Below are 24236 nucleotides of genomic sequence, written 5' to 3'. Positions count from 1 at the left end.
AATTATTAATATAATTATTAAGAAGGTCTGGGTCAGATTGGTGGTGTGTTTTAAAGAGCAGAATTGTTCACAACTGATCTTATAATGATGATCCCACTGTCATCCTAAACTCAGCACACCTCTAATAAGAAACATTGGAGAATGGCCAAAGAATAATAAAGACTGAGTAAGTAAGTTTTAATTAAAAAAAGCCCATTGTTAATACGAGGGGAAAGAAATCCACTTACCTTTGGCAAGATGTCTTTCAGTTTTCCAGAGTATGTCAATATGTCCGACTTTAAGCTTGTTGTTATAGCTTGAGTGTAGAGTATCTTCTTGGACGTCTGTTTGGAGTCAAAAAGAGACATGACCACTTTGGTGGGAAGGCCCAGTGGATTGGGGTTGTTGTGTTTGACTGCCCAGGTAGAGTAGGCGGAGACTCTCTGATCTGTCTGCTGGATGTGGAGAGACTTCCTTTTCATAAGGAAACACCAGGTAAAGGTCGTAGCCGTTTTGAGACTCGGGAAGGACAGACGATGGCTGTCCCGTGTGTTGACAACAGACACAGAAGAAGCCAACTTCACCTGTCCCTGGAAGACTGGAGGCCTCACTGGGGATTTAGCTGAAGACCATCTCTGCTCTTCAGGCTTTTCCTGTGACTTCAGTGTACTGTTCCCCTGTCCAGTATGGCTTTGCATCGCTGGAGAGGAAAGCATGTCAGACCTCGGTAGGGCCTGCACTGTGGTAGTAGGTGTCCTGCTCTCCATTTCTTGTTCAGTGGTTTCAGGCATCGTTGTCCGAGAAACTGAAGTCTGATTGTCTTTTTTGTCTTCTGCGATTTCTGGCAATTGCTCAGGGGCATCTGTTTCTATTGGACTGTCTACTGGTTCAGTGGTGCAGACCTGTCGAACCAGCATTAGCTTTCGCTGTCTGGTCAAATCTGACATCTTTGAGTTCAGGTAGTTGAGCGACCTGCCATCTGTCAAGCATGCAGCACCATGGTCATCCTTTGCCCGTTTCTGCGTTTTCTCCATGGCAATGTCCAAGCTGTTGGCAGGGGAAAGCATACGTTTACTTGAGGCAGTGGGCTCTTGTTGTGGGCAAAGGCTTACTGATGCCAGTTTTTGAGTACAATGTAATGAACCAAGGGATGAAGCACTCTGGCTTTCACCAACATGGTTCTGGCTAAAAGTCATATTCTTCATTTGGATGCCAACTGATCCAAGTAACCTGCCACTTTGGCCGTCTGGCCTGGTTTTCGGATCATTGTTCACTGCAGGTACGGCAGAGAAACTCTGCTTAGAAGCCACTGTAGATTGTGGCTGTGTATGTTCATGAGTGATAAGAATCTGTGGGACAGCAGTCGTTCCTGATGACATGTGGGAGGCTGCGTTCATATGAGGATCAACAGGCAGAACCACTGAAGCCTTAGGTAGAGTCTGGTGACTTGGTTGGGCTACATACACATTTTGTATCCCATCATTTGACTTTGATACTTTGATCTCATTTGCAAGTGGTATTGTAATGACAGGCAAAGTAATCTGTGCACCCTGCACTCCAGTGAAAGAATATGCTGGACCCGTTAATACAGGATGCTGCAGTTGGTACTTGGGTACAAAGTTTTTCTTATTCTGTGCATCGGAGGTCTTCTGAACGTCTGCTTGACCTGGCACAACATGTACCATAGGTTGTAATGGTTGGCATTTGACGACCCTTGAGGTTTGGTGCCAAGGGTGGGGAAGACCATGGACTTGGGGTTGCTGGGTTTGGCTTCCCAAGTTGATACTTTGCACCATGTGCTCATTCTTCTGCAGGGGTGCTTCCACAGAATGCAAAACAAAAGGCTGAACCAGTGCAGGGTTATTTACATGTAGTGGTTTGTTCTGGGACACGGACAGAATGTTCGTAGAAGGTCCTCTCTGGAGGGAGACCGTTTGTTTACTTGATAATTGCGTTTCCGGCCCAATTTTCAAAGACATCTGACGTACAAGAGGTCCTCTTCTTCTTTCAATAAGAGGCACCTGGGGAGTCGGAGTACACTGTGTAAGTTTGGGCAATATAGTCGTCACTGGTGACAAAGATCTGCCGGGCGACATGTTACTGCAGTCAAAGGATTTGCTACGGTAGTCACAAGAAATCTCTACAGATGGTTGAGTACAGCTGATTTGCTCTGATGCAGCCCTTCTCATCACCCCGGGGACTCCTAGAGTGTTGTTTGCTACAGGGTGACCTTGAACCTCTGCTGGTTTCCGAACACCCTCCACCCTGGATGGGCTGTCTGATCTTGGAGGATCATCCCTGTCAAATGAGGCTGAAATACTGGAGCACCTTGACAAGCTACTGTCTCGACTAAGACTACGAGACAGACTCGACTCAAAGCTGGACTCCCCTGAGGAGTGTTCCATCTGAGCCAGTCTTATTCGCTTCTTCTTTGGTGGGAGTTTTTCAGTTGGAAGTTTGGACAAACTCTCACTCCTCTGAGGCCAGCTGAATGTTTCTGGAGGCTTCTCTGTTGATTCAATCACTTGAGTTTCGTGCTCTCTGTCCGGTTCCTCGGTAACAAGGATTTCAGGGACCTGAATATTGTTCTGCCGCACCAACCTTGACTGACTTGGTGTACTGTTATCAGTAGCAACTGACGAAGTTTGCTTTTCATGATGGTCCATTCCTTGGTTGCCACATTTGGGTGTTGACATCTTTTCATGGTAACTTTGCAAGGACGAACTAAGTGTACTTTCAACATGGCTTTTTGCCGAGTTCTTGGTATCCTTTTCCACGGGATCAACTGGAGACGATCGATCAATAGACTCAGTTGTTTCAAAAGAATTTGGCCGGCTCAGAGAGTTAGTGTGCCGGATGACTGAAGTGCCGCTACCTTGTCTCTGTAGTTCGGCTCTTTCCTTACCGGATGTGCTGATTTGACTCTCTCGTATTGGAGACAGCCTTGACTCTTCAGTGCCTCTTGCAATAAGTTGAATTTGACCCACAAGAGGAGGGTTGCCAGAAGCATGTGTGTGCTGGGTATATGGGTTTCCTGTAAATCCCATGGACATCTGGCAGGAATCAAAACTTCTTGAACATGGAGGAGTAGTCTCAGTTGGAGACTGGTCATCATCATCTCCAACACTTTTCATTTTCCGTCTTTTTCTTATCATCATTGGTTGCTCTGCAATGCTTGGAATCACTGCAGTTCTGCTTAAAGATGGATGCGGTGTTCCACGTGCAAACACATCTGGCTCAATATCTCTGATGGGTACAGATTTATTTTTTGGACCATGCAGTTCGGAGCAATAAAACTTCTTGTGGTTTTCAAAGTTTTCTAATTTTCGGTACCGGTTACGACAGGTCTCGCATTCATACGTCGCCCCTTTGTTTGGTTGGTTCTTTCGGTTTCTTTCTGGTGCATGATCAAATGACTTACTTCGGATTTCATGAGTAATACTTGGTCCATGTCGACCTTCATCCATTGAATGAACAGAAAGGAGGACATGGCCATCATTTGTGGAGAAATCCTCGACTGCAATCTGCCTGACTAAGGTGCGATGTACTGGATTGGGGGTGGAGGGGGCTGAGGAGAACACGTCATCGTTCAGTGAACTAATCTTGTCATCAAATGAATGACAAATCCTTAGAGGATGTGGCTGAGGAGTAGCATTGGGAAGGACGGCTGACTGGCCAGGTGTCGTAGGCATCGAATTACTTCTTGTGATTGGTAAACAGTCCATAGCTGGGTATTGAGGAGGGACAGAGAGAAGGAATATAGGTTTGGATTTATCCGTGGGTGTGAAGGGAGACCTTGGTATGTCTGAGTTGGAACTAGATCTCCTAACAACTGGTTTTAGATCAAACTGAAAAGAGTCTTTGAAAATGTAGGATTTGGGGGAATCTATGCTACCTCTTCTGGAAAGAGAAGTACGTCTTGGTTTGACACTATCAAGTTGCTTGGGATCGACCACAGCCTCGTTATCGGAGATCAACTTTGAAATGCGCTCTTCAAGGGAAAGAGCCTTTGCCTCCAATGGAGGACGCATCTGTCCAGGCAAAACGGGAGGCTTTTCAACAGGTGCTACATGCATGACGGTGCCCACCACAGGGGGAGGTTGAGCTTGTGGATTTTTCATAAGGTCAGTTTCTGCTGGTGGAGTAATCTTGACGAAAGGGCTCGGAGGGCTCATGGCTTGATCCGCACTTTCAGACCGCGAAAAGTAACCAGAGTCCGTGCTTCCCAGACTTCGAGGACTAAGCAAGCACTTGCCTTGAGGCTGCTGAGAGTAGTCAGTTGCTTGCTGTCTCTGAAGTTGTGCATGGCCACTACCTGATGGAGATTTACACTGCTGATCTTCATCCTCACTGATAGAGTCCTGTAGGGGACTCACACAATCCACCTCCTTCACTGAGGACAAGACAGTTACATTTGACCTTAAACTTGCTGCCTGAAAGTCCCTTTGCCTCTGAGCTGTCGCTTGCTCTGGTGTGGGATCTGTAACTCTTGGACTGTCTGCCCTTAAGGGTGAAACATTGACAGGATAAACAACTACTTTGGGGAGAGCAGCCGTCACCTTTGGTTCACTTCCTTTTTGAGAAGCCAAAGGTTTCAGATTCTCAAACATTACAGACTGCTCTGCCTCTCCTTGGGTGCCCGGCACCGTGCCTGAACTCTGCAAGCTGCTCTCGGATAAGGCAGTCAGGCTGCTCTGTGAAGAGTCAGGGTCAAAGTCAGCCGTGTTAACCTCCTCATCACTCTCACCGGTGTCTTCTGCATCTGAATGCGTACCAATGCCTCGGTCAGACTCCTGGGAGAGAGACCCACTTCCAGAGTCTTTTGAAATGAGCCCGAGTTTGATGGCATGGGCATGAGACTTCTTATGCTTGTAGAGGTTACTCTTGGTCTTAAACGAGAAACCACATGTAACACAAGGGTAAGGTCTCTCTCCAGTGTGGGACCGAATGTGCTTCAGCAGGACACTTGGCTTTGCACATGCTCTCTGGCAGTACTCGCAAACGTACTTCCCTTGCTTTTTTGGTTTCTGCTCTTTAGCCGACATGTCACACATTTGATTCATTCCAAAGTTGACCACAGTGGCCACCTGGACGGGGTTAAAGCCTGGTGTTACTGGGACTTGGATGGGGTTGGGGACACTGGCTGAGAGAGACTGGCATGTCTGCACTACAGGTGGCTGGCTTTGAGGCAATCCACCGGGCCCTGAGGGAACTGGCGCGTGAGTCAAAGTAAGAGACGGCCCTGCGCTGTAGCTCTTCTGCAGGCCTGGTTTGTCTTGCTGGCAAAGAGTTGTCATGGTCAAGTGCTGCTGTGAGGACTGCTGAAGTGGAGCTAGAACTGCTGTCGACGCGCCGCTGAAGAACTGTTGTTTTGCTGCATCATATGGCTGCATTAGTGCAGACTGGGACTGGGGACCGAAATTCACTGCTGGCATAGCCACAGAAATCTCAGAACGGGCAGCAGGAATTGATGCAGAGTTCCCGAGTTGTCCAATTAAACTGCGGTTCTTCTTCTCTGTCAGAGTGTTGAAGTCTGGCTCCATAGCCCTGAGCAGGACTTCGAGAGGAGCAGCAGCGTGAGAGGGAGGCGTACCTTCGTCGCTGGTTTTCTGACTCCAGCTCTCGGTCTGCACCGACTTTCCAGCATAAGTCTGCTCTGCACCACTTTTGCTGCCGAGAGCCTGGAGCTCTGAGATGATCAGATCTTTGTCCTCCACGTTTTCAGTCCTGTCTGTCAGTGTCTCCTGCTGATCATCTTCAGAGTCTTGGGTCGATTTTGGCAAACTGTGGGCTGGACTCTTGGAGAATAAACAGGAGGGCGTGGCTTCCTTAGATGAAGCACAGCTTGGTGAGGAAACTGACTTCTTAATTTGTGGCGGTTTCTTGACTGGAGACTTGGGTATCTTCTTTAACTGGTTTTCAGCCACAACCTTTTTCCTCTTCAGCCCTTTGATGCCATCAGAAGTATTGCCAATGCTTTCATTTCTGGCTGTTGGGGGAAAGAAATGATTGAAAAGTAATTTAGAGAACTTGTTCACACAGCAGGACAAAATGAGGTTTTGCAACAGTTTGACATGTTGAGATGTAGAATATCATTAATGAAGGGATGGCTTTTGTTTTGAAATGACTAAATTAGTAATGTATTCATTCTATTAAAGGTGTTCTGCCTGGAAAAAAAGTTTCTGATTGCAATTAATCTGTTTATTAACTCATTATCTGCTCAGTACAAAAGCAAACCATAATCCCATTGAAAAACACCCCAGTTCAAATAAACATTAGATATCGTACGACTAGGTTTTATCTAACAGTAATTAACTATATCAGATGGAACTGTGATTCTCACAAAGCAGATCTTTTCATGTGTTTAGTAATTTTCACATTTATATTCATATCAGACTCTAATAAAAGGAGGATCACTGCACTGCAGTGGAATTCATAACAACAAATGATTATGTAACAAGCAAAAGAAAACACAGATTGGTTTGCAAACACATGGTACAATGTATTTTATGTATTTTATTTATTATTTTATGTACTTTAAATGTTTCAAGTACATAAAAACCATAAAAATTAAGGTAGAGAAAAGACTGTTTTAGAATGAAACTGAATGAAGCTTATTCTCCAGCTGTGTTCTCCAGCTGTGTCACGGAGCATTAAACTACCGATCTGTCAGACCTAACGTTAGATATATAACCACCCAAGATGCACAGGTATCTCTCCCAATTCTACAAACCAAAACAAACCAAAAAAACTAAAGAAAATTTACACACGAACCAAACAGAGATCTATTCTCATCTAAGCCGGTTTCCCTTCAGAGTGAAGCAGCTGAATATTACCCACCACCCTCAGGTTTAACAAACACACAAATAAGATTACCATGCAAATCAGCTCCACAACTAAAACTACAAATAAAACGTCTCTCCAAAAATGATCAAATGCACCTCACATAAGAAGCCGTCACTCGCGCAATGAAACTGCACCCAAAATACCTGTGTAGGAACATCACTCTCTATCAGATGAAAAATCCAGCCTCTTCACTAAAGCAGTTCAAAGTTGACCTCTGGATTCCGTCTCCAAAAGCTAATGTGAAGATGAGTTTCTGTTTTGGGTTCTGGAAGTTCTCCTCTGCTGCTCGATCTCTGAAGCTACTGAGGCCCACGCATCATTATGTTGAAAACCCACTCTCTATCTCTGTCTCTCTCTCTCTCTCTCTCTCTCTCTCACTTTCTCCATCTCTCCCTCGCTCTCGCTCTCTCTCTCTCCCTCTTATTTTTATATCTCAGCCAGCTTTCTCTCGCTATTTCCCTCTTACCAGCACGCATCGGTGTGAGAATACAGGAGAAAATCTGTAATTATTTGCTTCATTTTCTCACTATAATGAGAGCTGTGTGCTCTACCAGTCGTCAGACCTTGAGTACAGGACAGGAATACTTCGCCTGAGCACACGTTTATACTTGCATTCGTTTGCGAGGGAGAAAATGAGCTCGCTATTAGACAGATGGGTCAATCCTTTATTGTATAAAAACTGCAAGGGCTGTAGAACATACCTGGCACTTAAGTCAATGCCTGGCACAAAGTGAATCACAGTTAATATGGCAAGCGTGAATAAGGCTCTCACTTATTCATAATTGCACACAAACAGGCACAATGGAAAACATTTTCCATGCTTGGTCTCCCAGTGGTAATGTACAGAGGGGCTTTTGTGCGTCTCAGGCTGAATGCTTATAAAAAGTGTGTTGCCTAGTTGTAACATCTGAAGCAACCCCTCCCAGATTGGGGTTTCCCTTGTTTGTTTTGATTGGCACCAAGAGTGGTTAGAGAAGTGGCTTTGGGTAGTTCTGCTTGGTCACCGTTTCCTGGACGTTTAAGGAATTCCCCAAGAACTGCCAAGTGTAAGCAGGATTCTATCAGACATGTTTTCCAACAGTAGTGAGTTCTACCAATGCATCATTACAACATCTCCAAAGTTCTCCTCATGGAGTCTAGTATTATTTAGAGTTCTCCTTAGATCAACACCTGGTTTGATGGTGAATCAGGGCTTAATGATGGTAAATCAGGTGAGCTGCTGCTGCTGCTGCTGCTGATGGAGGTGAACACATCCTCCACGCTGTGCTGGCTGGACTGGGGGGCGTCCAGGTGAAACCTGGAAGAACCGAGCTCTGTTCTTTAGACTAGCTCACCGACAAGATCTCACTACTTTCTTCAGAATGAGAAGCTCTTGTTCATTTTAACTCCCCAACTCTCAAACATATTGGGTGGTGCACCATCATTCCACAGCAAACAGTTCCAAAACATCTATGTTGATCTGCTTCAGAGAGTCCTATTCTATTGGCAGTACTACTCTACAGGGACTAGACAAGCTGTGTCAGCAATGGGTGCAATGTAAAGTAGTAAAAAGTGGTGTCCACAAATATTTGGATACATAGTGTCCAGAACAGCAGCTTTACAGAAAAGTAAAATCTCTTGTGATGTTAAAGATCTTATTCCAGGTCATTTTGGAACATAATCAATATTTTACATATCAATATTGGACAGTAGAGACAGTTACTCCAACAAAAGCAGGAATAGCTCTTTTAATACCCTTGATTTCAGCAGGTGTCCCAATACTTTTGTCCAGATAGTATATGAGGTTTCTGCATGCAAATTTCCTATCTTGTAAATATGGTGTGCATCCATTAAACATGTACGTTCCATTTCAAATCTGGCACTCTTTGGCACGTCCATGCATAGCCCAGACTACTCTACTACTGTTAACTATTGCCCACCTTCAGGATTAAAATTTGATAGACAGGCCAAATGACATCACTGGCTGTGGTATTTTCAAAGGGGTTTAGGAATACCTGGCTAACCTCTATTTAGGAGACACGATAAATCTGCCGCCACAATAAACGCAGAGGAAGCCAAGGGCTGGAGAGGCTTAACACACTCTAAACAGGAGCTTTCTAAAAGGATCGGTTTAAGCTGATGAGGTAAGAAGACGATGCCCAGTTGAGTATAAGAATAAAGTAAGGTGAGAAGGTTGACCTGACCTCCTGCGCTGGCTATCAAATTACATCACTTTCTAAGCCTTTTAGCAGGCTCATCTACTGGCAGGATCACTAAACAACTGGGCTGTGTTTTGGCTAGAACCTGGCGATACACATCACGATACAGGAGCTACAATTCAGTTTACTGCAATACTGTGATAAGATACTGCAAATTTTCAAAAAATAAAATTTTAGGATATTAAAAGTATAAAAACACGCCATCATACACATAAAATCTGAGTATAAGAAAGGTGTACTGTTTATCCAATCAGAACAGTGGGATCTGAAGAGTACTACACTGCCCTCTAGTGGTCAGGGTTTAAACACAACACTAAAAGAATCAATGTCTGACACCAGGCTTTACATATTAATCAATAATCAATACTGTGTTTTTGAGAATTGATAAATCATTGCTAAACATATTACATTATTTTCATATATCAGTTTTCTTACACCATTACTGAAAAAGTGGCATACATGTCCAAATGTTTGTAGACACCTGTTCCCCCAGAGCTGCTTTTGAAATCAAGGGTAATAATAGGGAGTTTGTTTTTTCCCACTGCTGCAGCCTTGACCCATCTGCTAAGGCCTTACACTAGATTCTGGATTTCTTAGATTAGGCTGCCTATACAAAATGTTCCTATACAGTGTTTCTAAATACATCCCTCCTGTATATTTTGTGTATATTCATTTATGTATATATGTATATGTATGTATTTATGTATATATATATATATATATATATATATATATAATTTAATTTTTACTAATTTATTTTGTTTAATTTTGTTGTTCTGTTGTTTATTTTTGTTTTTTACTACACATATATATTATCCTGCCCTTCTGTAGAGTGATTTCCTGAGCCTCACCCCAAGCATTTGAATGCATGTATGTCCTGAAATGATGTGCAAGTGACAGATAAACTTGAAGCTAGTGAGGTCAGGTACAGATAATGAATAATTAGGTCTCGATCAAGAGGTGTTGGCTGGAGTTCCAGCACTCTAGAGACTTCTGCTCTACTGCTCCACCACAGCTCAGTGCTGCAGGGCTTTACACCCCTCTACCTACCAGATGGCATTGGGCACGGGGTCTGTAGACTCATGCATGGCTGCTCCAGAGCTTCCTGTTACACTGGCAGTGCTTTTCTATGGTGATTAAACAAGCTGTGCTTGCTCCGTAAAGCAGCTGAACTCACTCATTAACAGCAGTGTCTGGATAGGAATCATCATTAATGATCCCTATTAGCTGTACTTTTCCAAAACATCACAAAAATCAATTCATCAAACATTTGCCTTCGGAACGTCCCCAAACTTCTGCTACGCAGCATCACGGCTCGAATGTGTCGCCTGCTTTAAAATAAGCAACCCAAAACATGGGATTTAAATGGATGTCCCTGGAGTTTTGTGGCCAGCAAGAGACTCTACAGTGGTCCCAGTGTGCAGTTTTCCAGGTCTAATCACACGTCTGTTGTGCACCAGGCCTGAAGCCTGTGGTGGCTGCAGCTGGAGGAAAACAGCAGAACCCTCTAGAAGCTCTAATCACCGCTGCAACACAGCAACTCTGCAGCGCCCTCACCAGCCAACAATGGCCCCCACAAATAGCCTGGCGGTCCAGACCACCAGAACACATGTATTCACACACACACACACACACACACACATACAAACACACACACAGACAAAAGAGCCACCAGGAGGTGTGGCAGTGCATCAAGCCCGCTAAAGACACACATCGCTATTTTCAGTCCCCGCTGTTCGTTTGGTTTAACGAGCTGCTGCTGTCAGACGGTGAACGCGCTGTTGTTGTGTATTTTACAACAAGGGGAAGGCCGAGGGAACAGGAGACACGAGGGAATGTGTGTTGGGAAGCTTGGTCTGAGCTAAGTAATGTGTTGTGAAGCGTTTTCAGTCATGGCCGACTAATTGGAGGAAGCCATAACTCAACGTTTATGGCTGGGAGGTTTTGGTTTGGCCTTTTCCAATTACTTTTAGATTTACTTCCAAATTACACATCTACCAGTTAATGTTTCGCTTGCGTTTTTGGTAACTTGGTGCACAGGCTTATGGAATATGACGTGTGTGTAATGTGCACTGTGTGTGTGCAGCACTTTTCATCTTCATTTTTGATGTTTTTAAGTTTGTAATATATAATGGGAGTCTGGCAGCTGTGTCAGAATTTCATAATGAATGAAATAAACCGAATAAACAGACATGAAAAAATCAGACAAGCTGTTTCTGTCTTTATCTGGCTTTTAATAGACATAAATCTGAACCAGTCTGAATTTAATATTTATTTAATATAAACAACAAATAAATGAAATAGGAGTTTTGTTTATTAACAGTTAACATTCATAATGCCTTTTTCTCCAATTTATTCTCCAATCGGAAAATCACCCTCAAACCCCACCCGTTAGCTACAAATCCTCCATATGTCATATAATACTACCTGCACTGTGAGGGTGAAAGCAGCATGTTGTCACAATCATAAAAAAAACCTTTTTTTTACTTTATAACTTGTGCATCAGATTCACTGATACATTTTCTATTACTGCAAAAAAGTGAGGATTACCTTTCTGAGCAGCTTTGGGCTCCTTGAGCTCCTTCTGTGCCTCTTCAATCTTATCTGCAACAGAAAAAGAGAAAAAAAAAAAATATTTAATCATATTTATCTCCAATCCATAAAACAGCCTAAACTAACAATACAGAATACATCATATAACATATACAGAAAGAAATACAAATATACAGAAATATAGTAAATTTACAGAAACAAAGCGGTATGAATTATGGAGCTCTAGACCACTTACAAATATGCTACATTAACACTCACTGTGTGTGAATTCTTTGTTCTTACTTATTTAATTGGTTTATATATATATATATATATATATATATATATATATATATATATATATATATATATATATATATATATACACACACACACCTACACATATATAGATACCACTATACAGTTTTTACTATAAACTGAGATATAAACCATGTACAGTACAGATATTAAGCAAAATATTAAATTCAGTCTGATCCACAAACTGATAAAAAAACTTCATCCATTAGAAATGTGTGTAAAAATGAAAGCTGTCATTTGTTTAAAAAAAACAGATACCCTGTCCTGACTTCCTTTAAATATCTCCCTCGGGGGGGCATTTGTTTTTTTATAATCTCCTACATTCTCATATGCGGAGGAGACATTTCATATTTTCTCCATCTCTCCTGGTGTGTAGGAGGGTGTTACATATGAGTGTGCACAATATTGGAGTGTAATTAATGATCATTATATAAGCTGGAGCTGGCCGGTACAGTGTGAGTGTGTGTGTGTGTGTGTGTGTAGGGGGGAGTATGGGATGATCTCTTTTTCTCCTTTCACCCTCACAGGCTTCAAACACACACACACACACACACACACACACACACACACACACACTATATATATATGCTGTCATGCACAAAAACAACAGTTCAAGCAAACCAAGGTGGTCAAAAAGCAGAAAAGTTGCCATGAATGAAAAATGTTTTCACCACAAATCTGCTCTACAAAAAAAACACATCATCACTGTCCCACAAAAACCTTGTATCTCCGGATCAGCAGCTTTACAGGAGAAAATAGCCCTTCTTCACTTTCAGTGGAAGTCAGTGTAAAAGATTTTATTCAGCCTCATTTTGGAGCATTTCTATTGGTTCGTTCATCATGAAATTCTGCTACAATGTAAAGAACAACTGCAGATTCACATTCTGGAGAAAAGTGAGAAACAGTAAAAATGGAGATACAGGATTTTTACATAACAGTGATGATATCGTTATCAAATCAAAACTTTATAAGATTATTTCTGCCAGAAGCTCTGAGTGATCGGGGTATTCCTAGCCAATGGCTGATGGCAAAACTGCCAGATTTCATTTTTAATGAACTAAACAGGGATGCAATAATTTCAATAATGTAATAATGCATCTGCAGATCTGTTTATTTAAATAAAAGCAATATTTCATATTTGATGGAGTATTTACTGTATTCCTGAAGAGCAGAATGTTTAGGTGACCGAGTTCTTCACTCTTTACAGAACTGCATTGCTGTCATATTTATTTTTTGATGTAACTTGATGATATTTTACATTATTATCCTGTCCTTGATTTTATTTTCTTAATTTGCATTTTTATAAATATATTTATTTTTGCAATTCCCATTGCATCCACTAACTTGCACTGCTGTAATGTGTGGCTTTCCTTCTGGGATTAATAAAGTGATCTACAATAGACAAAAGTATTCGGACACCTGCTCATTCTCTGTTTCTTCTGAAATCAAGAGTATTAAAAAGAGTTGATGCTGCTTTTGTTGGAATAACTGTCTCTACTGTCCAGGGAAGAAGACTTTCTACTAGATTTTGGAGTAGAATTGCTGTGAAGATTTGATTGCATTCAGCAACAACAGCGTTAGAGTTTATCTGCTCCAGAGAGTCCTATTCTATTGGCAGCACAAGACAAGCTGTGTGTATTTACACACCTGTGTTAGAAATGGGTGCAACATTTATCTTCAACCCCAGTTTTATAGACCCTAGAATAGAACCCTGTGGGACTCCCCAATATCGGCTAAACTAAACAATTCCTAACAGTTAAATAATAACCACGGCTTTCAATGGGTTAATGTTGTGCAAGCCCAAATGAAGAACATCAGATATCGGCATTGCTCCACATTCCCCATATCGGTGCGTCCCTAGTTACGAGAAGGCATCCGTTTGTTTGTTGTCTCGCCACATTGAGACGCAAGGGAATAAACCAGCTTCGGAAAGGAACCTCGGAAAAGAGCTGATGCCTCTGAAACAGCCGCGGCAAATGTTCGTCAGCCGGGATTTGGTGAGAATGTGTGGTGTGTTAAAGTACACAGTGCTGCCGGGAAGAGTATGGGGAGAGGGAGGGCTGGCGGGGGAACCCATGTCCGAGGTCAGAGTATTATGTCACCATGAGTGTACTGCAGTCCCACCCTTCTCTCTCTCTCTCTCTCTCTCTCTCTCTCTCTCTCTCAATTAACCACCTCCCCCTGCTCCAGGAACACTTTTTACATTACATAAGACCAGCCCGCCCCAGCAGCACCACCACCATTAACCACTGTGGCATCTGTCACTAAACAAAAACACAGTAACCAGGACACAAGCTGTGTACACACACACACAGGCTGCACGGGATGGGCAAGTGAATGTGTATTTGCCAGAGAACAAACCCTCCAAAATAAACCCTCCCCTCATCCCAGCGTTCATCCGCCATCCATCCTTCTCAGCGGGCCAAACCTGACCCCAGGCAGACCTGTGTCATGGGCGATGTCGCTCAGCCAAACTGCGAATAACAGAACATCAGAGGCCGGGGAGGGGATTTCGGAGCCTTCTCTCCTCACACTTTTTCAGCCCATCTGTCTTCCATAACCACACTCCCCTGAGCTGGCCTGATCACGCACAGATCTTACGGGCTAACAAAGTAATGGCTCTAAACGAGGGCTCGGATTACGGCTGTTAAATATGTGACCGCTAACGGGAACCCCCGTCCGGTGGGAGCTTTGCAGACCTGCCAGGGCGAGGCTGTGGTCAAGCTCGGCATGGGTGTTACAGCGCAACGCTGAAATGCTCGGTGCAGTTCCAGAAATGAAGACGGACTACTGTTGAGCTAAGTGCCACAATTGCATCACTGACAGAGGTAATGGCTCTTCTGAAAGGGTGAGATGTTCAGAAGCCAAAATATTGGTGTTCAGGATATTTTGTTTGCATCTAATGTGAGCAAAGACCACCAGGTTTCTCATGTTTCTCAGGAAACCTGTGAGAAACCACATAAGCAAGCCTATTCAGCCTATTCAGGACTTAAGGCAAGTGTGTGGTGGTTTAGGCTTGCAGTTTACAGGATGATGATGATGATGATGATGATGATGATCCTTTTTCAGTAGTAGATTGAAAGCTGGAATCAAAGCTCCTCGAGACATTAGAAGGCATTAGAGCCTTAGAGCCCGAGGTACGTACACCACCTGACTGAGGCCCAGAGTTAATGAGGTACAGGGAAGGGTACAGGACTAACAGTGTGCAGAGATCAGAAGAACGAAGCCAGTCCTCCTCCTAAAGGAAGGGGGGATGGGGGTCATGATGTGAAGGTCTGCATGGTGCACAGTTTCAACTCGGTCTTTACTGCTGAGACAATCACCACGCACTGCCGCACTCACTCAGCTTTGACGGTCATCCCAGTGAAGCTGTTCCTCAGATACTGGACGATACGGAGAAGATTTACTGTAAGAAATACAGTACAGTGTGAGCAGGGTCCACCTCAGTTCCTTCTGATGAAGTGCAAAAACATTATGGTCTGGTGACCTCGCAGGAAGTTGAAGCCGAGGCAAAATAAGAATGAAACAAGAAGTGAAACATAACCAAAACACACACACACACACACACACACACACACACACACACACACACGGTCATGGTGTGACTAGTTTACAGTAATGCGATCTCCATCCAGCTTCTGCTGCCCAACATACAGGGGGGTCTTGTACGTATTTTAAAAGCTCAAGACTGCTGTATCCTCTGTAACCACTGCCCCCAAACAGCTGTTCAAGCTACGTAACCTAAGCACTAGTCCAGGGGCAGCTCCTCTGCAGTTTCAGAGGATCGGGATGGGACCTTTAACCCTTAAAAGTCAACAGAAATGTACGAGGAGATGAGGAGATGAGGTCACTGATAATTGTTGTCGTTTTCTGACACCGAAAATGGATCATCAGCTCATTTTGGAATGATAATTAATAAATTAGTAAATAATAATGTAAACAGTAATTGTACATATAGGCTTTCAATAGACTTTAACTCTCACACTCATCAGCCATAACATTAAAACCACCTGTCTAATATTGCATAGGGCACTAAAGGTGGAGTCTTGGGCACCATAAGCAACAACTGTCACTCCATGGAGCACTTTTGGTAAGTCAGTACTGACCACTGCCAGGAAGACCCCACAGGACCTGCCTGGTAATATTCTGGAGATGTTCTGACCCAGTCATTATCTAGAACATCACAGTCTGGTTCTGGTCAAAGTGTCTCAGATTCTTACGCTTGTCCATTTTTCCTGCTTCATCACCTTCATCATCTTCAAGAACTGACTGTTCTTCACTCACTGCCTAATATGTAGATCCACCCCTCGACAGACAGGAGACACTGGACCCAGATCAGCAGTGTTCTTCCTCTACTTCAGCTGGCAGTGGTTCTAATCTTACGGCTGATCCAAGGGGGTAAAACTACGCTGTTTAAGGAGGAGGGTAGGTGTAGAGGAATCAGCGGCCCACTGATGAGAAGATAAGAAGGTCTTTGTGAAGAATGTAGTCAAGGCAACATTCTTAGGAGGCGGTGAAGGTTTGCAAACGGGTGCTTTGGTCATCAAGCGAGTGCTGAGAATTCCCCTGGTTACCACTGCAAAGACGACCAAGAATCCTCGTCACCTGCCAGTCGCACACGTGTGCTAATGAGCCGGCAGCTAATGGACATTTAATGCGCGTAGAGTCTAGCGTTTTAATGACTGGGTGAGTAAAAGCAGTGCGGGGGCGGCGAGACTTGCCACTTTGGAGCTGGTGACATCACCGTTACGGCTCTTCCACTTAAATTTGGATCGGTTTGCGTCATTACCACCCCGTCACGACGAGCCATTAAGCCAATTTTAGCCCTATGTCGCTAAGAGAAAATGAAAAGTCAAACGTATTTAATCAATCAGTGTTGCCCGTCTCGCGTATCCGCAGAGAGACAGTTAGCAGAAGCATGAGAACATTTCTAAACGCTGACTGCACTGAAGAGTGCACCCCTCTCTCACGGCAGAGTCAAAGAGAGAGAGACAGAAATAATGCCACAGTCTTAATTGCTGCGAGTGAGTGGTGAATCAAGCCTCTTCAGGTTTCACAGACCCTTGGACTAATGAGCGATCTGGAGTCACGGCAAATCTCTTAACAAGTATAATACCTTTCATTAACGCATTAAAGCTAATGGTTATACCATACACTAAATGGACTAAAGTATTGGGACACCATTCACTGCTTCTTCTGAAATCAAGCGTATTAAAAGAGTTGATACTGCTTTTGTTGGACCCGTTCTGTCCAGACTCTCTACTAGATTTTGGAGGAGGATTGCTGTGAGGATTTGATTGCATTCAGTTACAAGAATGTTGGATGATGATCACCACCCCACCTCACCCCCAAACCCAACTCATCCCAAAAGTACTGGATGGAGCTCCTCCACCATCATTCCAGAGAACACAGCACCTCCACTGCTCCACAGCTCCTCAATGCTGGGGGGCTTTACACCCCTCTAGCCCACGCCTGGCATTATTAGGCAGCATGGAGCCAATAGGGTCATGATGTTGATCTGCTCCAGAGAGTCCTATTCTATTGGCAGTTCTTCTTCTCTACAGGGACTAGACAAGCTGCGTGTGTGTGTGCATTTGCACATCTGTTTCAGCAATGAGTGCAGCTTAAAGTATCATATGGACATATGTAATATTTCACTCAGCTAATGAACTTGGGCTATTTTGAGACTTTGAGACTCTTGGTTATTCAGGGCAGGATCCTCAGAGAAACCCGCCCCACTCGACATCCGTGGCTTAGTTCCAGTTAGCTTCCTCATGCGGCATGTTTGGACAAACAGCAGAATAGACAGCTAAAGGTTAAAGTCATTTGCCTGATAACATGACTTGTTATGGCGCATTGAAAGTGATGGCTAGCATGATTAGAGCACACACACACGCAAACACACACATACACACACACACACACACACACACACACACACACACACACATACATACACACACAATGGAGCGTGAAGATACATCAGGGGATGTACAGTCGATGCCTGACCAAGCATGAAGTTCCTACATGCAGCCTGTGTGAGAGAGTGTGTGCAGGGAGGTGCAGGTCTGTGTGTAATACATGGACTGTCGTTTCTTTGCTGAGTCACGTACAAAAGTAGAACTACTGTTCAAGAACACACACACTTCCTCACACACACACAATGTGTAAACAAATGTAGCGGGTTACTCTTAAGAAACATGACAGGCACAGAGTCAGCCTAAGTCTATTTAAATAACCTGATGTTTTCTTTATTGTATCATTTAATATTGTAATAATTTCATAAAAATGTAAAAAAACACCAGAATGTCAGATTGTGCTCTTGACTAATAAAGTAATAACGAGTAATGATGTGATAACTTCACTAATGTGATAACTTGTCTAAATAATATAATAATATAATATTACCAAATAATGACTTACAACTTATAATGTAATAACTTGACAGATAATGTAAAAACGGTATCATGCCTACTAAATAATTCAATAATGACTAAAAGTAATTTAGTCATTTTAGTAATAATAATTTGCCTGGAAATTAACAAATAATTAAACAATTTGCCCAATAATATAACATCTTGTCTATTAATTTCATTTATTTTACAAATATTGGAATGTAAAATTATTTAAGTAATAACTTGCAGTAATGATGTAATACAGGATCTATAAATAATAAAAGTTTTACCATTTTTGTTTTTAACACATTTTCAGGTTGGTCATTCGTAATACCCCATATTAATTAAGTTATATTAATTACCTCACATTAATAAGTTAAGAGCATAAATGTTACATTTCTAAGACTAATTACGTTATTGTGAAATTATGACAATATTACCATATATACACATCAGTGTTATGAATAAAAGTAATGCTACACAGTAAAATGTGTGTACATGTAATGTTGTTTAGTTACTAGATATTTTGAAGCAAATATAGTCTTTTACTACTTTATTAAAACATTATCTTGCTATGGTTCACTTTTCATTCTAATTAAGACAATTATAAAATAACTGAATTGTATAATTATAATTTCCTCAGTAAATCACTGATATTATAATAAACACTAATAATATCACTCCTACAGAAGGTGGTGGAGGTTCTCCATCACTGTGTTCATCATTAGAACATCTCCAGAGTTCTCCTCATGGAGTCTAGTATTATTTAGAGTTCTCCTCAGATCAACACCTGGTTTGGTGGTAAATCAGGGCTTAATGATGGTCAATCAGGTGAGCTGCTGCTGCTGCTGCTGCTGCTGATGGAGTTGAACACATCCTCCATGCTGTGCTGGCTGGACTGGGGGGCGTCCAGGAGAACCCTGGAGGAACCGAGCTCTGTTCTTCAGACTAGCTCACCGACAAGATCTCACTACTTTCTTTCTTCAGAATGAGAAGCTCTTGTTTCTCCTTTTTACTGGATTCATGTTCAGCTGCTTTATCTGATCTGATGAGATCTGGAGCTTCTGCTGTAGAACCCTCTCACTGCTGAGAGATGGGGGGTGGAGGAATAGAATTAGGGGACGTTATATAGAGCTAAAATTTACATCTAGTAAATTTCAGGAATATTGATTTTAGGTAGTGTTTCTCTGACTGATGATGACACTCAGATCTTGGGTCTACAGATGGGTAGAGTTGGACGGTGTGTCGTGAGAATGACTTTCAGTCTCCAGCTTGGGGAAACGGAACCAAATAAAACACTTCAGCTGCAGATTTCTAGCAGAGCCTTCTAGCTGGATGACATCAGAAGGAGAGTCATGCACACACACACACACACACACACACACACACACACACACACACACACACACACACACACACACACAGACGCAACAGAATTCCCGGAATTCTAAACACATGGCATTCTCCATCCTGGAGTTCCCCCTAAACACACACACACACACACAAAGAAGTTGCACCATAGCCATTTGTGTGTGTGTGTGAAACTGCCCGGGTGCCTCACTCATTTCCATGCTCTCTCCAGAGTCCCTGAACTCACACACTCCTTCATTCGGTGTGTGATTTCTATTCACGCTCGTTATGCTTTTATTAGACACTTTTATTTCCCTTTGTGGTCGACCCTGATGACCCTGGCGTTCCCGGCCCATGAATCAGCCCCCGCTGGGAAATGTCAATTGCGCTCCGGATACCAAACACACAGCCGAGCTTTTAAACACAATCAACTCAGGACGAGTACTGGGAACAAACAGGTTATCCTGGGCTGGGAAGTGTGATCCAGCAGAAAGGAGAAGCTCCAGCACAGCTGCAGATCAGGGGCTCTGACCAGTGGAACAGGACGGGCGCCGAGAGCCGGAGAGAACTGTGATGAGATTGCAGACTCTGAGCACTTTAGGAGGGGCTTTCCCAGAACTACAGTCAACCCCCCCCCCCCCACCACCATCCCCCATTACTGTCACACAGAGATGGAGAGAGAGAGAGGAGGGTGGGGGAGTGCAGGGCAGACTGGAGCTTCTATTACACATCTGCTCATCATCCTCGAGCTCTTCCTCGCCCTCGCTCTGCAGCTCCCACTCGTCTCATTCTATAGGGGCGTAGACATGCACATACTTTCAAGTTCAACAGGATTTATGGTTGTGAAAGTTCATTTTTTAGATGTTATATATGAAAGACTATAAACACACAAGTAAGACTTTACCTGGATGGTCCATTACAGCTGCCTCATAGGCGCTCACCTGACATTCATCTAACATTCAGCTGAATCTGTATTTAATACAACTGAACTCTACGCTGAATGTGAATCACTGTCTATTGAATGTAACCTGCACCTAACCCTAATCCTAACCCTAATCCTAACCCTAATCCTAACCCTAACTCTAATCCTAACCCTAATCCTAATCCTAACTCTAACCCTAACCCCTAATCCTAACCCTAATCCTAACTCTAACCATAACTCTAATCCTAATCCTAACCCTAACTCTAACCCCTAATCCTAACCCTAACCCCTAATCCTAACCCTAACCCTAACCCCTAATCCTAACCCTAACTCTAACCCTAACCCCTAATCCTAACCCTAACTCTAACCCTAATCCCTAATCCTAACCCTAACTCTAGCCCTAATCCTAACTCTAACCATAACCCTAACCCCTAATCCTAACCCTAAATCTAATCCTAACTCATACTCTAACTCTAATCCTAACTCTAACCCCTCATTCCTAATCCTAACCCTAAATCTAATCCTAACCCTTACTCTAACTCTAACCCTAATCCCTAATCCTAACCCTAACTCTAACCCTAATCCTAACTCTAACCATAACCCTAACCCCTAATCCTAACCCTAACTCCAATTCTAACTCATACTCTAACTCTAACCCCTCATTCCTAATCCTAACCCTAAGTCTAATCCTAACCCTTACTCTAACTCTAACCCTAACCCTATCCCTAACCTTAACCTTTAGGGTTAGATTTAAGATTTAGATTAAGATTAGGGTTAGGGATTTTAAAGATGAATCAAAATTAAGGTTAGGTGAGCATCTATGAGCCATCTATAATCGACCATCCAATAAAATGATGCTAAAATTACAAAACATAAAAATATTAGAAAAGTAGCAAAAAAAAGAATCTAAAAATTAATGTACGGCGCTTTCTGACTAGAATAGAATTGGAAAGACAGAATGTGATGGTCAAACAGATAAACAAGTATGTTTATATGTATTTGCATGGAACTGTATATACACGGCCCAAAGCAAAACGGTAGTTGAGGCCTAAAATTCCTGAAAGCTGTGGACCAAAAAGCTGATACTTATGGTCCAAAACTCTTGAGAGCTGTGGCCTGAATTTTGTGACGGGTTTTGGACCAAAAACATTGTGGCCTAAAATCCGCAACAGCTGTGACTCAAAACTCAAAATCCAGCTGTGGCCAAAAGCACAAGTTAGTTATGTGCAAACTTGATAGCTGTGGCCCAAATATCTGCTACACCCAGCCCAAAAACTGTGCCTCAAAATTCCAGACAGCAGCGACACACCAGCCCTGACAGCCGTGGTGTAAACACCCAGATAGTTGCCGGCCAAAATCCCAACATTTGGGGCCCAAAAACCAAGTCAGTTGTGGCCCAACAACCTTGAAAACGTAGATAGACGCTCTGTGTGTATATATATGATGGTCTAAGACAGACTGGGATACTTTTGGATCTTTTAACATTAATTCAGTTTGTAATAAAACACACCTCTGATGATCACTTTAACATACGTTAGGATTTTATTCCAGCAACTGTGGATTCCATTTTTTTTCTATTGATGTTTTTACAGCACATCGGCTTAAACACATACAGTGTCTGACATTGTGTGTGTGTGTGTGTGTGTGTGTGTGCTGGAGTCAGAGACTGAGAAACCATGCTGCAGACTCCGGTAAGCACTGCAGAGCTCTACTCTAGTTGACGGAGAGGACTTTTATTTCCCGAACCCTTTAGTCTTCAGACAACACGCCACACAGCACAATCCAGCACATTCAGCTCTCACTGCAGGTTTGGGGAGGCTCTCCGAAAAGCACGAGTGGGGGCTGATGGAGACCTGCTTTTTTATGTGTGTGTAAGAGTGGGTTGTGGAGAAAGCAAGACCATTACTTAGTGCCCAAGGCTATGCTTAATAATGCATGAAGATAAAGAGAGGATTGGGTTCAGAGAGAGAGACAGACAGACAGACAGACAGACAGTCTTAGAATGCACAACCACGTGTGGCGATCTCACAACATGCACCATCTCTGCACAGCTCAAGATACAGCGCACAGCCTAACCTTTCAAACACAGCCGACCTGTTATATAATATAGAGAGCCTATAGTTACTTACACGGATATCATCACTGCCTTTCCCCGTGTCTCCAAAACAGCTACTTTACAAAGTCAGGTTGGAGCATTTCTATTGGTCCAATTCGTCATGAAATTCTGATACAGTATTAAGAACAACTGCAGATTCACATGGAGATGCAAGACGAAGAGTTTGGTTTTGTAGAAACGATATAAAAGTGTCCATAAACATATTATATATGTATATATATATATATATATATATATATATATATATATATATATATATATATATATATATATATATATATGTAGACACCCCTTGTAATTCAGTCCCTGTAGAGAAGAAAAAGTATTGCCAATAGAATAGGACTCTCTGGAGCAGATCAACATCATGACCCTATTGGCACCATGCTGCCTAATAATGCCAGGCGTGGGCTAGAGGGGTATAAAGCCCCCCAGCATTGAGGAGCTGTGGAGCAGTGGAGTAACTGTGTTCTCTGGAATGATGGTGGAGGAGCTCCATCCAGTACTTTTAAGGTGGGATGAGTTGGGGATGATGAGGTGGGGTGGTGATCATCATCCAACATCCGGACCTCACTAACGCTCTTGTCGCTGAATGCAATCAAATCCTCACAACAATGCTCATTCTCCAAAATCTAGTAGAAAGTCTTCTTCTCTGGACAGGATCAGCTCTTTTAATACTCTTGATTTTAGAAAAACAATGGATGAACAGGTGTCCCAATACTTTTGTCTATATATAAAGACATTTTCACGATATGTATTATTGTTAAGATGCAGACAGAATAATGCACCAGAAGCAGCATATTTCTATACCCCCCCATTACCTAACACAAACACTACAACCCTAAGCATCCACCCCAAAGCATGTTGTGTTGTGTTTGTTGAGTATTACACACACACACGCACACAGACACACACACAAACGCACACGTGTGCGTATGTGTGCGGCGAGGCTGCCCCCGCAGGAAGCAGTGGGCGGCAGCAGCGGTAGACAGCATTGCTGCTGATTGTTGAGACAGCGTGGGCACGCTGGTGAAAAATTGATACAGCTCGTCGTCAGGAGGAGGGAGAGGGAGGAAAAAAGGTGAGGAAGAGGAGGAGAGGAGAAAGGAGCTGAGAGGAGGCGAAGCAGAACACACACTGTTCACTGCTCGCTCATTAACCCTGTTTACGACTGCTCTTGTTTAATGCTGGTGCAATAAATAAAACACACAGATCAGCCAGAACATTAAAACCACATCCTTCCCACAGCGCAGGTCCCCAGTGTGCTGCAAAAACAGGTCTGACCTGACGAAGGCATGCACTCCACAAGACCTCTGGAGGTGTCCTGTTGCATACGGAACACCAAGGCGTTATCAGCAGATGTGAGGTGGGGGGGGGGCTCCATGAGCATCAACGAACACCCATGACCAACAGCTCCCCTCCTTGGGGCACTTTTGGTAGGTCCTGATCGCTGCATACCGGGAGAGAACACCCCACAGGACCTGCCTGCTGATGTTCTAGAGATGTTCTGACCCAGTCATTATCTAGAACATCACAGTCTGGTTCTTGTCAAAGTGTCTCAGATTCTTACGCTTGTCCATTTC

The 24236-nt window shown here is 43.1% G+C and overlaps 1 protein-coding gene across 1 annotated transcript in view; it reads right to left on the bottom strand.

Moving 5' to 3' along the window:
* hivep1 (HIVEP zinc finger 1) overlaps positions 1-24236 on the bottom strand; it is a 76483-nt gene that overhangs the window by 5608 nt on the left and 46639 nt on the right. Inside the window, 2 exon segments of the mRNA XM_072676509.1 lie at positions 228-5968; positions 11574-11627. Coding sequence (XP_072532610.1) covers positions 228-5968; positions 11574-11627 — 5795 coding nt within the window.

Source organism: Salminus brasiliensis, chromosome 3 (assembly GCF_030463535.1).
Source record: "Salminus brasiliensis chromosome 3, fSalBra1.hap2, whole genome shotgun sequence".
In the NCBI taxonomy this organism is placed as follows: domain Eukaryota; kingdom Metazoa; phylum Chordata; class Actinopteri; order Characiformes; family Bryconidae; genus Salminus; species Salminus brasiliensis.
Note: the sequence above shows the minus strand (reverse complement) of the source record. Positions and strands in the feature narration are given on the sequence as shown.